The sequence below is a fragment of the Octopus bimaculoides genome, chromosome 28 (assembly GCF_046866305.1).
Source record: "Octopus bimaculoides isolate indiv1 chromosome 28, ASM4686630v1, whole genome shotgun sequence".
NCBI lineage: Eukaryota > Metazoa > Mollusca > Cephalopoda > Octopoda > Octopodidae > Octopus > Octopus bimaculoides.
Window position 1 is genome coordinate 16,210,412 of NC_142955.1, and position 21,749 is coordinate 16,232,160.

General features: G+C 37.2%; 3 protein-coding genes across 3 annotated transcripts in view; 1 reads left to right on the forward strand and 2 right to left on the reverse strand.

The window, feature by feature from the left end:
• The first annotated feature begins 66 nt into the window (after positions 1-66).
• The window catches only part of LOC128251109 (uncharacterized), a 37,033-nt gene continuing 15,350 nt past the window's right edge, over positions 67-21,749 (forward strand). The window contains exons 1-3 of the mRNA XM_089344440.1: positions 67-3,353; positions 3,939-5,231; positions 5,382-5,573. Coding sequence (XP_089200566.1) covers positions 4,334-5,231; positions 5,382-5,573 — 1,090 coding nt within the window. The 5' untranslated portion in view covers positions 67-3,353; positions 3,939-4,333. The remainder of the gene's footprint in view (positions 3,354-3,938; positions 5,232-5,381; positions 5,574-21,749) is intronic.
• LOC106868520 (uncharacterized) lies at positions 10,268-21,745 on the reverse strand. Its single transcript, XM_089344631.1, has 3 exons — positions 19,844-21,745; positions 17,569-19,239; positions 10,268-11,450 (listed from the first exon to the last, which is right to left on the reverse strand). Exons 2-3 carry the CDS (start codon positions 18,842-18,844, stop codon positions 10,435-10,437), a joined length of 2,292 nt encoding a protein of 763 aa, XP_089200757.1. The 5' UTR covers positions 18,845-19,239; positions 19,844-21,745; the 3' UTR covers positions 10,268-10,434.
• On the reverse strand, positions 13,227-17,292 carry LOC149130659 (uncharacterized). The gene is made up of 2 exons (XM_089343764.1): positions 17,233-17,292; positions 13,227-16,678 (listed from the first exon to the last, which is right to left on the reverse strand). The coding sequence occupies exons 1-2, from the start codon at positions 17,290-17,292 to the stop codon at positions 16,397-16,399; spliced, it is 342 nt and encodes a 113-aa protein (XP_089199890.1). The 3' UTR covers positions 13,227-16,396.

Sequence of the window (21,749 nt, forward strand, 5' to 3'; positions counted from 1 at the left end):
TTAATTGCATCCAAGGCCTTTGATCTTCTCTTTGCTTGTTTATTTAAGCTTGCTTCTTATTCCTCTGTGTAAATTTGGTTCTGATGAAGCAATTAGATGGACAAAGCTGCTCTTCTTTCTGTTTCTCTTGGCTGTGGGTTCGTTTAGTTTCTCAGATAAAAAGGTGAATACGTTGTTAGAGCACATCCACCCCTACAATTCATAGGTCTTTCTGGTTTTGTGTCGAGATATTGAAAAGCTGTGGGCCCTGGAAACCCTAAACCGTTGCAGTATTGGCTTCTTACTGACAATAGAAAGTATAAGATCTTTGTTACGATACTTTGGTGGTTAGTCCTCGTGTTAGTATAGCTTTCATTACCAAATTTAGGGGTAGACCTTCCTAAATTGTCCCTACATTCAGACATACATGAATACATTCTGAAAATATTCATACATATATCTATATATACAAATACACAGACACTCACAGATATCCATTTCTTGTTTTCTCTCTAGGACGTAGTGTCAGTCATTTCACTGCGGCCATACTGGAGCACCGCTTTTAGTTGAACAAATTGACCCTTGGACTTATTCTTTGTAAGACTAGTACGTATTGTATCATTCACTTTTGCGAAACTGCTAAGTTACGGGGATGTGAACACCAACATTGGTTGTCAAGCGATGGTGATGTGGACAAACATAGGCACAAACAAAACACACACACGCACATACAAATATAAGACTGGCTTCTTTCAGTTTCCCTCTATCAAATCCACTCACAAGGCTGTTAGAAACTTGCCCAAGGTGCCACGCAGTGGAACTGAACCACGAACCTTGTGGTTGATAAGAAAGCTACTTACCACACAACTTTTTAAAAATTGTTTCAAATTGTGTAGATTACCATTATATAGGAATTTGTTGGGGTAAAAACACTACTTGGAGTAGGGGTGGACAATTCAGAGACCTTGTGAAAATGTATGAGGAAATAAAGACGTGTGAATTAGACGAAACTCCTGTCCCCTCTGAAAACGTTTTCTGCAAGTGATAGAAAGGGACCAAATTGTCTTATCAGCCGTCCCTGGGTTAGAGGTAGGTGCCTCATGTGGGATGCCACAGTCTGCGACTCCTTTGCTCCATCTCACATCCTGGATGCTGTAGTTAATGGCAGGGTCCCTACGTCCATAGCCAAATAGAAGAAAACCCTGAGCTATCGGGACCTGACAGTGAACTATGTCTTCTACCCTGTGGCACTTGAGACATTCGGAGGGACTAGGCTACTACGCATGAAATTCTTGTCAACGTTGGTAGATTCCCTGACTGAGGTGTCAGGTGATACCTGTAAGGGCGCTTGGTTTTTCCTAACACTTTAGCCTTGCTGTTGCCTGTAGTACTACTGCAACCATGCTGGATTGCTTCAGGAGGTTCTATTGAACCTTGTGGTGTGCGACCAGTTGCTGTGATAAAAAAAATTCCCCATAAATGGTTTCAATACAATTTTAACAGAAAGATTTGGAAGAATTAAATGAATGTTCTCCAGGTAAATTTCTGTATTAAAACCCACAATTTTCACAAAGAAAAAAAAGAAAACTCTTATCTTTTGCATGGAATCTGACCTCATGCTGCAAATCCCATATTTTGGTTTGGAAAAACAGGAGGACACTCCCATCCCGGAATCATTGGAAATTTTTTCTCTTTCGTTGAATGAATTTCTGTGACCATCTAATATGCTACAAAACCCATTTTGGGGTCTGAAAAACGGAGTGGGGTGAGGTGGAAGCCTCGAAAAGTTTCCCCCACGTCCGTTGATCGGATTTTTTAGCATGGAATCAAGTACCCTAACCATCCAGTATGCAGCAAATGCCTTATTTTTGTTCAGAGAAAAACTTGGGGCATTCAACCCTTGTTTGGCGCAGATGGAAAGATGAAACCGGGTGGGGGTGAAATTTCTGAGACTTGCACCTCATTGCAGCCCATTTTCGGACCCGAAAAATAGTTTTGCCGCATATTAGGAGGTCACAGGAATTCATTCAACAAAAAAAAAAAATACAAAAATACCAAATGCTTCCGGTGCGGGGAGGTGTGGCCCTCCCCACTTTTACAGAACCAAAAGAAGGGATTTGCAGCATATTAGGAGCTCAAGGTACTAGATTACACCTAAAAAATCCAAGTTGTTTTTCCTTTTGCTGAGTGAATATCATGCAGGTGTTAATATAGAAATTTACCATTCTCCAGTAATTTTCTTTCCGGTAAATAAATATTTATGTTGACTTGGATAAGGGGTGATTTGTTTTTGACACGCCTTTTAATGGGAAAAGTACGTCTTTCATGCCATTAAACACGGTAATCGCTTGGCAATAAATAGCATTATATATATATATATATATATCCAGCATATAACCAAAAATACATCCCAAAGGGGTGCGGTCCATTGTCTATACCTCCGCCGTACACGGAACCCTTCCCCCATTTATTTCTGGAAAAAATTAAAAAACCCAAATGAAGAAATTGGATGGGCGATTGAAAGTATGAAGTTGCGATTTTGTAAAAATTATCTTTCAGAATTGGAATTTCCATAGACAAAAACATGAGAATCTGTAAAAAAAATCCGGGACGGGTTCCGTTTAGATCTCCGCCATGTGAGCCGCTATAGTTGGGGGTCGATGGTCGATAAAGTTTGGTGGACCCTGATATAGGCGTAGGTAACACCACCTACTGTGTTTCTAATCAATATGTCTGTTTAATGAACAAACATACGATTATATGCATTCTAATACTAAGATGTAATGATGTCAGAAATATTCCGCTGCTATTTTAGCAGGTTCAGTGACTACGCGAAGACACTCTTGTTGAGACGTAATGACTATTTAGCCGGATGACGTTTTTATCATTTACCAGGGGTGAGATGCAATTAAAGATGTAAATTAATATAATTGAATGTCTCTTCCTGTTATATTGGGGACTTTTAATATATGTCACCGGTGACGTTCGTAACGCGGGAATAATTATCAAGACCTTCTACTCGTGTTTCTAATTAACTAAAACGAATCTGATTATATCAGATGTAGTAATATCTCGTGTTCCGGTGAACGTTGATGTTTATGGATAAAATAAAGCGACCTACATGATTTATGATTTAGTATTTCATTTGATCACAGCTTTACCTCGTTAGTTGGTTATTCCCTATTTTACAGGGGACTGGAAAAAGGTTTTAATCACCAACGAATCGATCAATGAACTTTCCTCGCCCTTCTTCATATTTCATTTGGACCTTAGATCGAAAGCACGAATTATTTGTATGGCTGTTGTAGCAAATATTGTACGGAGAAAACAAACTTGATTTCAAGAACGGATCCTGGTCAACAAGTATTCTAATGGTAAGTAAAAAAATATATCTACATAACATCTGTTCCACACTTGTGAACGGAGGTCTGTGATATTTAAGACAAGAAACTGAACCATAGGAGATTAGTCTATATTTACAGACATTTGTCAGCTTTTTAAGTATTCCTGAAGACAAGGAGTAAGACCTCCCTCACAACGGTTTTCTTCTTAGGAATCGATATTTCCACTTTTCTCACCCGATTTGTGTAATTTTCTTTTGAGTCCTTTAATCGTTTAATAATACATATTTTGTCAGTAAATTTACGGCATAACTACAGAGATATGCCCCGGCGATTTTTGTTCCCTTGTGAAAAATAAAAGTGGTGGTGGGGCAAAATGACTGACGGCTAATTTGTTCCCGACCTGTTTGAAGTCATTATATTACAAGTATTACATCATCATCTTGTACACTTCATCTTTAGATCTAAAGTTTTTGTCAGCATAGTTTTTGTTGAAGTTAGGGAATCCGAAACATTTCACCCAATGTTATATGATGTAAGTTGTTAATTACTAAAGAAATGTAACGTTTCCATTTTAATTTCTCCTCTATATCTAATACTGTTTCTTTATCATTTCAGATTACCAGAGGACATTGGCATGAAAGAAATTCTCTTTTATAACGAATACATCTTCAACATTTTTCGTCTTTTAAAGTCTTGAAGAAAAAGGTTATACAGAACACATCTAAGCCTATTTCTATAAATCTCTGGTAGAAATTCTATGAAATGTTTGCTCTGAACTGAGATTAGTAGCAACATTTTTCTACTTCAATATCTGATGCTTTGCCTTCTCGTTACTCTTTGATGACTTTCTAAATTTATAGCATCTTTAGATATCAGTGAAGTTCGCAATTGATCGCATGGAATATATTTGTAAGGAATAAACTATAACAAGAAGAAGGAGAAAGATAGGGGTAAAAATTTAATGTGGTGAGAAACTCTAAGGATTGGGTCTATATTTATTCCTCAAAGTAATGTTGAAAGATATGCGAAAATCATTCTATCATTGTGATATCTGTGGTAAAGTATTCTCTCAAAGAAGGGACTTAAATATACACAGACGTATTCACACAGGAGAGAGACCATTTCACTGTGATATCTGTGGTAAATCATTCTCTGTAAGCGGTAGTTTAACTATGCATAGACGTATTCACACAGGAGAAAAACCATTTGACTGTGATACCTGTGGTAAATCATTCTCCCAAAACAATCACTTAACTAGACATAAGCGTATTCATACAGGTGAGAAGCCGTATGAGTGTGATTTCTGTGGGAAGTCATTCTCTGATATAAGTGCCTTAATTAGTCACAAACGTTTTCACACAGGAGATAAACCATTTCCTTGTGATATCTGTGGTAAATCATTCCCTACAAGCAGTCATTTAACTAGACACAGACGTATTCACACAGGAGAAAAACCATTTCAATGTGATATCTGTGGTAAATCATTCACTGCAAATGGTGATTTAACTAAACACCGGCGTATTCACACAGGAGAGAAGCCATTTCACTGCGATATCTGTGGGAAATCATTTTCTAGAAACTGTCATTTAACTTCTCACAAACGTATTCATACAGGAGAGAAGCCATTTTGCTGCAATCTCTGTGGTAAATCATTCACTGCGAGCGGTGATTTAACTATACACAGACGTATTCACACAGAAGAGAAACCATTTTACTGTGATATTTGTGGTAAATCATTCTCTGTAAACAGTAATTTAACTAGTCACAAACGAAGTCATACAGGAGAAAAGCCATATCACTGTGATATTTGTGGTAATTTATTCTCCTACAGACATGTCTTGGTTAATCACAAACGTATTCATACAGGAGAAAAGCCATTTCACTGTGATATCTGTGGTAAATCATTCTCCGTAAGCTGTGCTTTAACTAGTCACAAACGTATTCATTCCGGAGAGAAACCATTTCACTGTGATTTCTGTGGTAGAACATTCTCTCAATGCGGTAGTTTAACTAAACACAGGCATATTCACACAGGAGAGACACCATTTCACTGTGATATCTGTGGTAAATCATTCCCTATAAACAGTCATTTAACTCAACACAGGCGTATTCACACAGGAGAGACACCATATGACTGTGATATCTGTGGGAAATCATTCTCTCAAAACAATCACTTGACTATACACAAATATGTTCATACAGGAGAGAAACCATTTTGCTGTGATTTCTGTGGTAAATCATTCTCTCGAAGCAATCACTTGACTATACACAAATATGTTCATACAGGAGAGAAACCATATCAGTGTGATATCTGTGGTAAATCATTCTCTGTGAAAGGTAACTTAACTAAACATATATCTATCCATACAAAAATTTGACTCTATTATTTGTCAAATGTCTTTGCATCACACAGCAACCAACATTTTAAAACCCTTTTTCCTTGTGGACTTGACAGTAACTCATGAACCCTTGTCAACAGTCATAATCAACAGTGTTCCTTTTTCAGGTATTGTTACTGATGCCAACCCTTTTCGTAACCACTTACCTGTGATATGCATAGCTTTGCTGAGCACAAGCAGTTTGTTAGGATTCTTTCTATGTGGAAAATAATTTGTATAACCATAAATATTCGCACTTTAGGAACGACTGGATTAGACAAATCTTAAAGCCATTCCACAGACACATGCAAACTTGGACACAAACACACACAAAGGTATACACAATAGGCCCATTGACATTAAAGCTGAAATATCAAACAGGAGAAACCCCTGAGGTAGTGCAGCATGATGAGAGCAGATGGTGGAGAAATCCAGATGAGCAGCAATTTGGAATTCAATGTCTGTGTCTGTGAAAGACTGATGATAACATCCTTTAGAGGAACGGGATTTTTATGAATGAGTTTTTGTACATCTCTGTAGTCAACATCTTTAGCCGTCCCTGTACGTGTCTGTGGAGTACTCAGCCACTTACATGTTAATTTCAAAAGGGAGCTGTTCTGTTGACCGGATCAACGGAAACCCCCTTGTCATTGTGTGTGTATGTACAGGCATATTTCTTTGTACATATTGTTGCACACATACATACACATTGAACAAAAGAGTAAGTCTAGAGAGATTCCAGTGATCTGATGAACAAGCTTCCTTTTTGTTTCCATTTCTCTATGAATATACAATTGTATTGGATAATGCTGAACAGAACTGTTAATGCAAACATGAACACACAGTTTCTTGCTTTCTGAAAATATATCCTCCATGAAGAAGATTGTGAAATCCCGTGGAAGTCACGTGGGTAAATAAATATCTATTCAACACTCAAACTTCCTGGCTTTGTTTTTATATGTACCTAAATATATATATTTGTATATGGATGTATATATGTTTGATTGCTTCTCATTGATTAATTGCATCCAAGGCCTTTGTTCATGCTGGGCTTTGATCTTCTCTTTGCTTGTTTATTTAAGCTTGCTTCTTATTTCTCTGTGTAAATTTGGTTCTGATGAAGCAATTAGATGGACAAAGCTGCTCTTCTTTCTGTTTCTCTTGGCTGTGGGTTCGTTTAGTTTCTCAGATAAAAAGGTGAATACGTTGTTAGAGCACATCCACCCCTACACTTCATAGGTCTTTCTGGTTTTGTGTCGATATATTGAAAAGCTGTGGGCCCTGGAAACCCTAAACTGTTGCAGTATTGGCTTCTTACTGACAATAGAAAGTATAAGATCTTTGTTACGATACTTTGGCGTTCAATCCTCATGTTAGTATAGCTTTCATTACCAATTTTAGGGGTAGACCTTCCTAAATTGTCCCTACATTCAGACATACATGAATACATTCTGAAAATATTCATACATATATCTATATATACAAAGACACAGATATCCATTTCTTGTTTTCTCTCTAGGACGTAGTGTCGGTCATTTCTTTTGTCCTCTCCATTTCGCTCATCTGTTGCACCAAGGAAACCCTGGTATTTCATCATTGGATAACCTTATGGTCCACTCTTGGACTGACACTTTGTAGCTACCCTTATTAGGAGCAGCTATCCAGGCGAATTAGAACAAGTGTTCTCCTTAGGGACAACATGTATTCCCTCTTCTTTCTTCTCAATGTAATTTGCTTCTGAGCTTATAGTGGAGTGCTTCAAATTTCTTGGCATTGGACCACTTTGTTTTCTTAGTAATGTATGTTGCATTGCTGTCTTCCTTTGGGTTTGAGTTCTCATCAGGGTCCTACACTGCCTTTGGTAGTTTAGCATCATCAGCGGTGAGAGTGGCTGACTACATCACTGAGAGAACCAATACGTACAGCAGTGGGCCCAATACAGGGTCATAAGAGGAAGGAGAAAGGTTAACGTATATACCTGGCATGTAAAGGACTCCTGATTTATGCACACATGCATATGCAATCATAAAGGAGTTTGGAAGTTTCACAAACCTAGGAAGGCTTGCAATGTTCATGGCCCAGCGTTTTGTGTTGTTGCAGTGAGTGAGGTAGATATTTCCTAGAGAAGCTCTTACGTTTCTTCTTAAGATGAATGTAAGAGCAAGAAGGCGTAATTCGATCGATGAATAATTTGATATTTCTGAGAGGTTGTGCTACAGATTAGTGATGTAATTTTGTGACTTATACATGTAAACATGCACATCACACAATGTGTGCCTTTATCTACATTGGAGGATGAGTGAGGTTTGGCTGCAAGTTAGAAGGCATGGTTGCTAGTTCAGTCCCAAACACACAACATGTATGCAGACTACAGGTTGCCAGTAGCTCTCTCATGACCTGGTTGTCTGTAGATTTTCATTTGTACTGAACATTACAGGTGCTCTGTAACCACAGATATACACATAAACCTAGGAATATTAGGAACTGCTCAGAAAGAGCAAAAGAACACGACACATTTTCCAAATTTGGTCTATTTTTGGATTAGTAGAAATTTCTGAGATACTCCCAAAATATTCCATTTGAACTTCTTTAAATGAATGTAAGCATACACTAGGATTTGTGAATCTAGAAAAGCACAGAAGAAAAAGTAGGCATGTAAAAGCAAAGGAATCTGGATTGGTATTCAACTCAGACAAACGCTACATTTGTCATCATGAAATCTCTCTTTCTTTGGAAATATTTATTCTAAAGATGGCCTCAGGCCAGACCCAGCAAAAGGTCAGGACGTTTGAAACATGTCTGTTCCAGAAAACAAGGAAGAGCTCCTGAAGTTCTTGGGAATGAAGAATTACTTTGCAACATCAATTCCAAACTTCATCGTGGAAGCACAACCATTAAGGGAGCTCCTCAAGAAAAATATACCATTTGAGATGTCTGAAGACCACATACACTGTTTTGGAAAACTCAAATCAACCATATCAGAGAAATCAAACCTCAGGTTCTTTGACCTAAAGAAACCAACAGAACTCGAGGTAGACAGGTCTTTGAAAGGATTCACAGCAGTTATCATACAAGATGGCAAACCTGTGGCATTTGCACCGAAAGCCCTTGACAAAAGTCAGTCAAACTATCCAAACATCGATCGTGAAATGCTGGTTGTGGTATTCCGAATCACCCATTTCCATACATACCTTTACGGACATCCATTTGAATTCATCCCAGACCACAAGCCCCTGGTGGTGATAGCAGAAAAACCCCTTCTTCGAGCAACACCTCGACTACAGAAGATGCTCCAGAAAATTCAAGGATATGATTTCAAAATCAAACACCGCCTTAGGCAATACCATGACATTAGCCCCCCCCCCCTCTCGCCTCCCAAGCCAATGAAGACATTGACCTTGACTTCAGAGAAAACGGGATCGAATTGACTGCAGGAAAAATCCAGCAATCTGAATTTGACCTTGTCAATTTTTCCATCAACAAACGTTACCAACTGTCTGAGTTCACCAGCAGAGACTCTACTTTGGCTACACTGATGGAAACAATTACCTATGGGTGGCCAGACAACATCAGACAAGTAAGTCTCAGATGATATAAAGTCATATAAAATGGTAATCTACACAATTTGAAACATTTTTTAAAATATCGTGTGGTAAGAAGCTTGCATATCAACCACAAGGTCTGTGGTTCAGTTCCACTGCGTGGCACCTTGGGCGAGTTTTTTCTAACATGGCCTTGTGAGTGGATTTGATAGAGGGAAACTGAAAGAAGCCCGTCTTATATATGTATGTGTATGTTTTGTTTGTCCACATCACCATCGCTTGACAACCAATATTGGTGTGTTCACATCCCCGTAACTTAGCAGTTCGGCAAAAGCGAATGATACAATAGGTACTAGGCTTACAAAGAATAAGTCCAAGGGTCAATTTGTTCAACTAAATGCGGTGCTCCAGTATGGCCACAGTCAAATGACTGACACTACGTCCTAGAGAGAAAACAAGAAATGGATGTCTGTGTCTTTGTATATATAGATATATGTATGAATATTTTCAGAATGTATTCATGTGTGTCTGAATGTAGGGACAATTTAGGAAGGTCTACCCCTAAATTTGGTAATGAAAGCTATACTAATACGAGGATTGAACGCCAAAGTATCGTAACAAAGATCTTATACTTTCCATTGTCAGTAAGAAGCCAATACTGCAACAGTTTAGGGTTTCCAGGGCCCACAGCTTTTCAATATCTCGACACAAAACCAGAAAGACCTATGAATTGTAGGGGTGGATGTGCTCTAACAACGTATTCACCTTTTTATCTGAGAAACTAAACGAACCCACAGCCAAGAGAAACAGAAAGAAGAGCAGCTTTGTCCATCTAATTGCTTCATCAGAACCAAATTTACACAGAGAAATAAGAAGCAAGCTTAAATAAACAAGCAAAGAGAAGATCAAAGCCCAGCATGAACAAAGGCCTTGGATGCAATTAATCAATGAGAAGCAATCAAACATATATACATCCATATACAAATATATATATTTAGGTACATATAAAAACAAAGCAAGGAAGTTTGAGTGTTGAATAGATATTTATTTACCCACGTGACTTCACAATCTTCTTCATGGAGTATATATTTTCAGAAAGCAAGAAACTGTGTGTTCATGTTTGCATTAATATTTCTGCTCAGCATTATCCAATACAATTGTATATTCATAGAAATCTGACAAATAACAGAGTCACATATTTGTATGGATAGATACGTGTTTAGTTAACTGACATTTCTGAGAGAATGATTTACCACAGGAATCACAACAAAATGGTTTCTCTCCTGTATGAATACGTTTGTGAGTACTTAAACTGCTTCTAACAGAGAATGATTTACCACAGATATCACACTGAAATGGTTTTTCTCCTGTGTGAATACGTCTGTGTCTAGTTAAATGACTGGTTATAGGGAATGATTTACCACAGATATCACAGTGAAATGGTTTCTCTCCTGTGTGAATACGTCTGTGTTGAGTTAAATGACTGCTTGTAGGGAATGATTTACCACAGATATCACAAGGAAATGGTTTCTCTCCTGTATGAATACGTCTGTGACTAATTAAACTGCTGTTTACGGAGAATGATTTACCACAGATATCACACTGAAATGGTTTCTTTCCTGTATGAATGCTTTTGTGAGAAGTTAAATTACAGTTTCTAGAAAATGATTTACCACAGATATCACAGTGAAATGGTTTGTCTCCTGCATGAATACGCCTGTGTATAGTTAAACTACCGCATTGAGAGAATGATTTACCACAGATATCACAATGATATGGTTTCTCTCCTGTGTGAATACGTCTGTGTTGAGTTAAATGACTGTTAGTAGAGAATGATTTACCACAGATATCACAGCGATATGTTGTCTCTCCTGTGTGAATACTTCTGTGTTTAGTTAAACTACCTCTTTCAGAGAATGATTTACCACAGATATCACACTGAAATGGTTTTTCTCCTGTGTGAATACGTCTGTGTCTAGTTAAATGACTGTTAATAGGGAATGATTTACCACAGATATCACAGCGATATGGTGTCTCTCCTGTGTGAATACGCTTGTGCTTAGTTAAATTACCGCATTGAGAGAATGATTTACCACAGATATCACACTTAAATGGTTTTTCTCCTGTGTGAATACGTCTGTGTCTAGTTAAATGACTGTTTGTAGGAAATGATTTATCACAGACATCACAGTGAAATGGTTTCTCTCCTGTGTGAGTACATGTATGTATAGTTAAGTCCCTTCTTTGAGAGAATGATTTACCACAGATATTACAGTGAAATGGTGTTTCTCCTGTGTGAATACGCTTGTGTATAGTTAAACTACCGCATTGAGAGAATGATTTACCACAGATATCACACTTAAATGGTTTTTCTCCTGTATGAGTTCGTTTGTGACTAGTTAAACTAAAACTTGCAGAGAATGATTTGCCACAGATATCACAGTCAAATGGTTTTTCTCCTGTGTGAGTACGTTTGTGTCTATTTAAGCCATTACTTCGAGAGATTGATTTACCACAGATATCACAACGATAGAATGATTTTCGCATATCTTTCGACATTTCTTTGAGGAATAAAAATAGACCCAATCCTTAGAGTTTCTCACCACATTAAATTTTTACCCCTATCTTTCTCCTTCTTCTTGTTATAGTTTATTCCTTACAAATATATTCCATGCGATCAATTGCGAACTTCACTGATATCTAAAGATGCTATAAATTTAGAAAGTCATCAAAGAGTAACGAGAAGGCAAAGCATCAGATATTGAAGTAGAAAAATGTTGCTACTAATCTCAGTTCAGAGCAAACATTTCATAGAATTTCTACCAGAGATTTATAGAAATAGGCTTAGATGTGTTCTGTATAACCTTTTTCTTCAAGACTTTAAAAGACGAAAAATGTTGAAGATGTATTCGTTATAAAAGAGAATTTCTTTCATGCCAATGTCCTCTGGTAATCTGAAATGATAAAGAAACAGTATTAGATATAGAGGAGAGATTAAAATGGAAACGTTACATTTCTTTAGTAATTAACAACTTACATCATATAACATTGGGTGAAATGTTTCGGATTCCCTAACTTCAACAAAAACTATGCTGACGAAAACTTTAGATCTAAAGATGAAGTGTACAAGATGATGATGTAATACTTGTAATATAATGACTTCAAACAGGTCGGGAACAAATTAGCCGTCAGTCATTTTGCCCCACCACCACTTTTATTTTTCACAAGGGAACAAAAATCGCCGGGGCATATCTCTGTAGTTATGCCGTAAATTTACTGACAAAATATGTATTATTAAACGATTAAAGGACTCAAAAGAAAATTACACAAATCGGGTGAGAAAAGTGGAAATATCGATTCCTAAGAAGAAAACCGTTGTGAGGGAGGTCTTACTCCTCGTCTTCAGGAATACTTAAAAAGCTGACAAATGTCTGTAAATATAGACTAATCTCCTATGGTTCAGTTTCTTGTCTTAAATATCACAGACCTCCGTTCACAAGTGTGGAACAGATGTTATGTAGATATATTTTTTTACTTACCATTAGAATACTTGTTGACCAGGATCCGTTCTTGAAATCAAGTTTGTTTTCTCCGTACAATATTTGCTACAACAGCCATACAAATAATTCGTGCTTTCGATCTAAGGTCCAAATGAAATATGAAGAAGGGCGAGGAAAGTTCATTGATCGATTCGTTGGTGATTAAAACCTTTTTCCAGTCCCCTGTAAGATAGGGAATAACCAACTAACGAGGTAAAGCTGTGATCAAATGAAATACTAAATCATAAATCATGTAGGTCGCTTTATTTTATCCATAAACATCAACGTTCACCGGAACACGAGATATTACTACATCTGATATAATCAGATTCGTTTTAGTTAATTAGAAACACGAGTAGAAGGTCTTGATAATTATTCCCGCGTTAGGAACGTCACCGGTGACATATATTAAAAGTCCACAATATAACAGGAAGAGACATTCAATTATATTAATTTACATCTTTAATTGCATCTCACCCCTGGTAAATGATAAAAACGTCATCCGGCTAAATAGTCATTACGTCTCAACAAGAGTGTCTTCGCGTAGTCACTGAACCTGCTAAAATAGCAGCGGAATATTTCTGACATCATTACATCTTAGTATTAGAATGCATATAATCGTATGTTTGTTCATTAAACAGACATATTGATTAGAAACACAGTAGGTGGTGTTACCTACGCCTATATCAGGGTCCACCAAACTTTATCGACCATCGACCCCCAACTATAGCGGCTCACATGGCGGAGATCTAAACGGAACCCGTCCCGGATTTTTTTTACAGATTCTCATGTTTTTGTCTATGGAAATTCCAATTCTGAAAGATAATTTTTACAAAATCGCAACTTCATACTTTCAATCGCCCATCCAATTTCTTCATTTGGGTTTTTTAATTTTTTCCAGAAATAAATGGGGGAAGGGTTCCGTGTACGGCGGAGGTATAGACAATGGACCGCACCCCTTTGGGATGTATTTTTGGTTATATGCTGGATATATATATATATATATATAATGCTATTTATTGCCAAGCGATTACCGTGTTTAATGGCATGAAAGACGTACTTTTCCCATTAAAAGGCGTGTCAAAAACAAATCACCCCTTATCCAAGTCAACATAAATATTTATTTACCGGAAAGAAAATTACTGGAGAATGGTAAATTTCTATATTAACACCTGCATGATATTCACTCAGCAAAAGGAAAAACAACTTGGATTTTTTAGGTGTAATCTAGTACCTTGAGCTCCTAATATGCTGCAAATCCCTTCTTTTGGTTCTGTAAAAGTGGGGAGGGCCACACCTCCCCGCACCGGAAGCATTTGGTATTTTTGTATTTTTTTTTTTTGTTGAATGAATTCCTGTGACCTCCTAATATGCGGCAAAACTATTTTTCGGGTCCGAAAATGGGCTGCAATGAGGTGCAAGTCTCAGAAATTTCACCCCCACCCGGTTTCATCTTTCCATCTGCGCCAAACAAGGGTTGAATGCCCCAAGTTTTTCTCTGAACAAAAATAAGGCATTTGCTGCATACTGGATGGTTAGGGTACTTGATTCCATGCTAAAAAATCCGATCAACGGACGTGGGGGAAACTTTTCGAGGCTTCCACCTCACCCCACTCCGTTTTTCAGACCCCAAAATGGGTTTTGTAGCATATTAGATGGTCACAGAAATTCATTCAACGAAAGAGAAAAAATTTCCAATGATTCCGGGATGGGAGTGTCCTCCTGTTTTTCCAAACCAAAATATGGGATTTGCAGCATGAGGTCAGATTCCATGCAAAAGATAAGAGTTTTCTTTTTTTTCTTTGTGAAAATTGTGGGTTTTAATACAGAAATTTACCTGGAGAACATTCATTTAATTCTTCCAAATCTTTCTGTTAAAATTGTATTGAAACCATTTATGGGGAATTTTTTTTATCACAGCAACTGGTCGCACACCACAAGGTTCAATAGAACCTCCTGAAGCAATCCAGCATGGTTGCAGTAGTACTACAGGCAACAGCAAGGCTAAAGTGTTAGGAAAAACCAAGCGCCCTTACAGGTATCACCTGACACCTCAGTCAGGGAATCTACCAACGTTGACAAGAATTTCATGCGTAGTAGCCTAGTCCCTCCGAATGTCTCAAGTGCCACAGGGTAGAAGACATAGTTCACTGTCAGGTCCCGATAGCTCAGGGTTTTCTTCTATTTGGCTATGGACGTAGGGACCCTGCCATTAACTACAGCATCCAGGATGTGAGATGGAGCAAAGGAGTCGCAGACTGTGGCATCCCACATGAGGCACCTACCTCTAACCCAGGGACGGCTGATAAGACAATTTGGTCCCTTTCTATCACTTGCAGAAAACGTTTTCAGAGGGGACAGGAGTTTCGTCTAATTCACACGTCTTTATTTCCTCATACATTTTCACAAGGTCTCTGAATTGTCCACCCCTACTCCAAGTAGTGTTTTTACCCCAACAAATTCCTATATAATGGTAATCTACACAATTTGAAACAATTTTTAAAAAGTTGTGTGGTAAGTAGCTTTCTTATCAACCACAAGGTTCGTGGTTCAGTTCCACTGCGTGGCACCTTGGGCAAGTTTCTAACAGCCTTGTGAGTGGATTTGATAGAGGGAAACTGAAAGAAGCCAGTCTTATATTTGTATGTGCGTGTGTGTTTTGTTTGTGCCTATGTTTGTCCACATCACCATCGCTTGACAACCAATGTTGGTGTTCACATCCCCGTAACTTAGCAGTTTCGCAAAAGTGAATGATACAATACGTACTAGTCTTACAAAGAATAAGTCCAAGGGTCAATTTGTTCAACTAAAAGCGGTGCTCCAGTATGGCCGCAGTGAAATGACTGACACTACGTCCTAGAGAGAAAACAAGAAATGGATATCTGTGAGTGTCTGTGTATTTGTATATATAGATATATGTATGAATATTTTCAGAATGTATTCATGTATGTCTGAATGTAGGGACAATTTAGGAAGGTCTACCCCTAAATTTGGTAATGAAAGCTATACTAACACGAGGACTAACCGCCAAAGTATCGTAACAAAGATCTTATACTTTCTATTGTCAGTAAGAAGCCAATACTGCAACAGTTTAGGGTTTCCAGGGCCCACAGCTTTTCAATATCCCGACACAAAACCAGAAAGACCTATGAATTGTAGGGGTGGATGTGCTCTAACAACGTATTCACCTTTTTATCTGAGAAACTAAACGAACCCACAGCCAAGAGAAACAGAAAGAAGAGCAGCTTTGTCCATCTAATTGCTTCATCAGAACCAAATTTACACAGAGAAATAAGAAGCAAGCTTAAATAAACAAGCAAAGAGAAGATCAAAGCCCAGCATGAACAAAGGCCTTGGATGCAATTAATCAATGAGAAGCAATCAAACATATATACATCCATATACAAATATATATATTTAGGTACATATAAAAACAAAGCCAGGAAGTTTGAGTGTTGAATAGATATTTATTTACCCACGTGACTTCACAATCTTCTTCATGGAGTATATATTTTCAGAAAGCAAGAAACTGTGTGTTCATGTTTGCATTAATATTTCTGTTCAGCATTATCCAATACAATTGTATATTCATAGAAATCTGACAAATAACAGAGTCACATATTTGTATGGATAGATACGTGTTTAGTTAACTGACATTTCTGAGAGAATGATTTACCACAGGAATCACAACAAAATGGTTTCTCTCCTGTATGAATACGTTTGTGAGTACTTAAACTGCTGCTAACAGAGAATGATTTACCACAGATATCACACTGAAATGGTTTTTCTCCTGTGTGAATACGTCTGTGTCTAGTTAAATGACTGCTTGTAGGGAATGATTTACCACAGATATCACAAGGAAATGGTCTCTCTCCTGTATGAATACGTCTGTGACTCTTTCAATCCTGTATCACAAAAGTTGGCAGGTCAGCTTATTAGATGTAGTAATCATATACTAAATCTACAATAATCTAGGACAGTTATAACTGCCTCTCCTAAAAAAGTCCCAAAACTTCTGGAACTCGTATACATACATATGTATATGTGTGTGTGTATATATATATATATATATATATATATATATAAATACATACATACATATATATAAATATATAGATACATATATATATCTATATGGATACATATATGTATTGTAAATCTACATACACTTGTTTATATATGTATGTATACCTTTGTGTGTATTTATGTCCAAGTTTGCATGTGTCTGTGGAATGGCTTTAAGATTTGTCTAATCCAGTCGTTCTTAAAATGTGAATATTTATGGTTATACAAATTATTTTCCACATAGAAAGAATCCTAACAAACTGCTTGTGCTCAGCAAAGCTATGCATATCACAGGTAAGTGGTTACGAAAAGGGTTGGCATCAGTAACAATACTTGAAAAAGGAACACTGATGATTATGACTGTTGACAAGGGTTCATGAGTTACTGTCAAGTCCACAAGGAAAAAGGGTTTTAAAATGTTGGTTGCTGAGTGATGCAAAGACATTTGACAAATAATAGAGTCAAATTTTTGTATGGATAGATATATGTTTAGTTAAGTTACCTTTCACAGAGAATGATTTACCACAGAAATCACAGCAAAATGGTTTCTCTCCTGTATGAACATATTTGTGTATAGTCAAGTGATTGTTTTGAGAGAATGATTTCCCACAGATATCACAGTCATATGGTGTCTCTCCTGTGTGAATACGCCTGTGTTGAGTTAAATCACCTTTTGCAGTGAATGTTTTACCACAGAAATCACAGTGAAATGGTTTTTTACCTGTGTGAATTTGTTTGTGAGAAGTTAAATTACAGTTTCTAGAAAATGATTTACCACAGATATCACACTGAAATGGTTTATCTCCTGTGTGAATACGTCTGTGTCTAGTTAAATGACTGTTTATAGGGAATGATTTACCACAGATATCACAGGGAAATGGTTTATCTCCTGTGTGATTACGCTTGTGATTAAGTAAGGCACTTATATCAGGGAATGATTTCCCACAGATATCACAATGATACGGTTTCTCACCTGTATGAATACGCTTATGTCTAGTTAAGTTAAATTTTTGAGAGAATGTTTTACCACAGATATCACAGTGATACGGCTTTTCTCCTGTATGACTTCGTTTATGTTGAGTTAAAGTACTACTTACAGAGAATGATATACCACAGATATCACAGTCAAATGGTTTCTCTCCTGTATGAATACGTTTGTGAGAAGTTAAATTACAGTTTATAGAGAATGATTTACCACAGATATCACAGTGATATGGTTTATCTCCTGTGTGAATACGTCTGTGTTTAGTTAAATCGCTGTTTGTAGTGAATGACTTACCACAGATATCACAGTGAAATGGCTTCATTCTTGTGTGAATATGTTCGTGACATTTTAAGATAGTAATCCGAGAGAATGCTTTACCACAGACATCACAGTGATGCGGCTTTTCTCCTGTATGGCTTCGTTTATGTGCAGTTAAATTACTGCTTACAGAGAATGTTTTACCACAGATATCACAGTGAAATGGTTTTTCTCCTGTGTGAATACGTCCGTGTCTAGTTAATTCACTGTTTGTAGGGAATGACTTACCACAGATATCACAGTGAAATGGCTTCACTCCTATGTGAACCTGTTTGTGATGTTTTAAGAGAGTAATCTGAGAGAATGATTTACCACAAATATAACAGCGATATGGTTTCTCAACTGTATGAACACGGTTGTGCATAATTAAAGCACTATTTGCAGTGAATGATTTACCACAGACATTACAGTGAAGTGACTTATCTCCTGTATGAATACGTCTGTGTCTAGTTAAATGACTGTTTGTAGAGAATGATTTACCACAGATATCACAGGGAAATGGTTTTTCTCCTGTATGAATATATCTGTGAGAAGTTAAATGATAGTTTAAAGAGAATGTTTTACCACAGATTTCACATTGAAATGGTTTCTCTCCGGTGTGAGTACGTTTGTGTCTAATTAAGTCATTACTTCGAGAGATTGATTTACCACAAATATCACAATGATAGAATGATTTTTGCACATCGCTCGACATCTTTTAGATGGATGAAAATAGACCCAATCCTTGATGTTTCTTACCACATTAAATTTTTACCCCTATCTTTCTCCTTCTTCTTGTTATAGTTTATTCCTTACAAATATATTCAATGCGATCAATTGCGAACTTCACTGATATCTAAAGATGCTATAAATTTAGAAAGTCATCAAAGAGTAACGAGAATGCAAAGCATCAGATATTGAGGTAGAAAAATGTTGCTACTAATCTCAGTTCAGAGCAAACATTTCATAGAATTTCTACCAGAGATTTATGGAAATAGGCTTAGATGTGTTCTGTATAACCTTTTTCTTCAAGACTTTAAAAGACGAAAAATGTTGAAGAAGTATTCGTTATAAAAGAGAATTTCTTTCATGCCAATGTCCTCTGGTAATCTGAAATGATAAAAGAAACAGTATTAGATATAGAGGAGAGATTAAAATGGAAACGTTACAACATTTCTTTATTAATTAACAACTTACATCATATAACATTGGGTGAAATGTTTCGGATTCCCTAACTTCACCAACTATGCTGACGAAAACTTTAGATCTAAAGATGAAGTATACAAGATGATGATGTAATACTTGTAATATAATGACTTCAAACAGGTCGGGAACAAATTAGCCGTCAGTCATTTTGCCCCAGTTACTAATTTTGCACCACCACCACTTTTATTTTTCACAAGGAAACAAAAATCGCCGGGGCATATCTCTGTTGTTATGCCGTAAATTTACTGACAAAATATGTATTATTAAACGATTAAAGGACTCAAAAGAAAATTACACAAATCGGGTGAGAAAAGTGGAAATATCGATTCCTAAGAAGAAAACCGTTGTGAGGGAGGTCTTACTCCTTGTCTTCAGGAATACTTAAAAAGCTGACAAATGTCTGTAAATATAGACTAATCTCCTATGGTTCAGTTTCTTGTCTTAGATATCACAGACCTCCGTTCACAAGTGTGGAACAGATGTTATGTAGATATATTTTTTTACTTACCATTAGAATACTTGTTGACCAGGATCCGTTCTTGAAATCAAGTTTGTTTTCTCCGTACAATATTTGCTACAACAGCCATACAAATAATTCGTGCTTTCGATCTAAGGTCCAAATGAAATATGAAGAAGGGCGAGGAAAGTTCATTGATCGATTCGTTGGTGATTAAAACCTTTTTCCAGTCCCCTGTAAAATAGGGAATAACCAACTAACGAGGTAAAGCTGTGATCAAATGAAATACTAAATCATAAATCATGTAGGTCGCTTTATTTTATCCATAAACATCAACCTTCACCGGAACACGAGATATTACCACATCTGATATAAAATCAGATTCGTTTTAGTTAATTAGAAACACGAGTAGAAGGTCTTGATAATTATTCCCGCGTTAGGAACGTCACCGGTGACATATATTAAAAGTCCCCAATATAACAGGAAGAGACATTCAATTATATTAATTTACATCTTTAATTGCATCTCACCCCTGGTAAATGATAAAAACGTCATCCGGCTAAATAGTCATTACGTCTCAACAAGAGTGTCTTCGCGTAGTCACTGAACCTGCTAAAATAGCAGCCAAATATTTCTGACATCATTACATCTTAGTATTAGAATGCGGCGATCTTTTGTTACAAGAACACTCGACTGCTAGCGTGTTTATTTACATTTGTGAAGATGATTGTCGATTTCCATAATTGTTTTGTTTGTTTTTTTAATATTTTTACATATGGGGTTGCGAGAAAAGGGAAGTTTTGAAGTCGGCATGAAAGTGAAAGAGATAGAGCGAGCGCGATTGTATAAAAGTAGTTCTTTTGAAGTTGTCGTGAATCGGTAGAATTGATGTGTGTGTGTGTGTGCGTGTGTGCTTGTGTGTGCAATATTCTGTCTGTGCTTGTGCGTCACTGAGTGTGTGTGTGGGTGTGTACGTATGCTTGTGTATCTGTGTTTGTGTGTACAGGCGTGTGTGTGTGCAAAAGGAAAGGTTTTAAGTTTCAAACGTCTCTGCATCCAAGGGCTTCCTGGTTCATACTAACAAGAATTGAATCACAGGCCTGTATTTGTATAACACATTTCAAAACAATTAATATCAACGAAAAAGCATTAATAAAAAACGTATCTTTGAATCTGATCATAAAATCGCCAACAACCATAAAAAAAATTAACCGAGAGAAAGAGAAAGTTGGCAGCAGGAACAAAATTGTAGCACTCATACACACACACATGCATACACACATGGATGGCCAACTTCAAAAGAACTTCACCGATCCAATTGCTTTCTCTTTGTCTCGCTTTTACACCGACTTGAAAAGATACCACCCACCCCCACCACATATATAAAATTTTTTTTTAAATTTTACGGAAAGCGACGATCTTCTTCTTCCAATATAAACAAAAGTACGTGCTCCAGTTTGACAGTAACGGTACTGATACCGTAATTTTGCCATTGAATGGACAACCAACCATTCTGCATCGCGTTATTTTAGTGGTTGCATGGCACCACTGTCCCTCACCACATAAACACACTATACGATCATGTAATCAGTAGAGGGTGGAGATATGCCACTGTAGAGGTGCGCTTCACAGCGGAGGAGGAAGCAATAAAGCACTCCACAGAGGCAATATGGACAGAGGTATGGGTGCTCTTGCCTTCGTACTGCGGTAAACGTGTGGCCAAGGTGCGAGTGAGTAAGGTGCCAGCCGAACTGAAACTTTAAACTCATAAACGCACTATACGATCCTGTAATCAGTATAGGGAGGAGATACCGGAAGTTGTGGTGGACTAGTATCGAAGGATCGCCCACAAAACTAATTCCTTCATCTCCGACAAGGCCATAGCACCACCATCACCATTAAATCACTTGTTCACAATTATGAAAACTCGTTTATCATAGCCAGATGATAACCATGG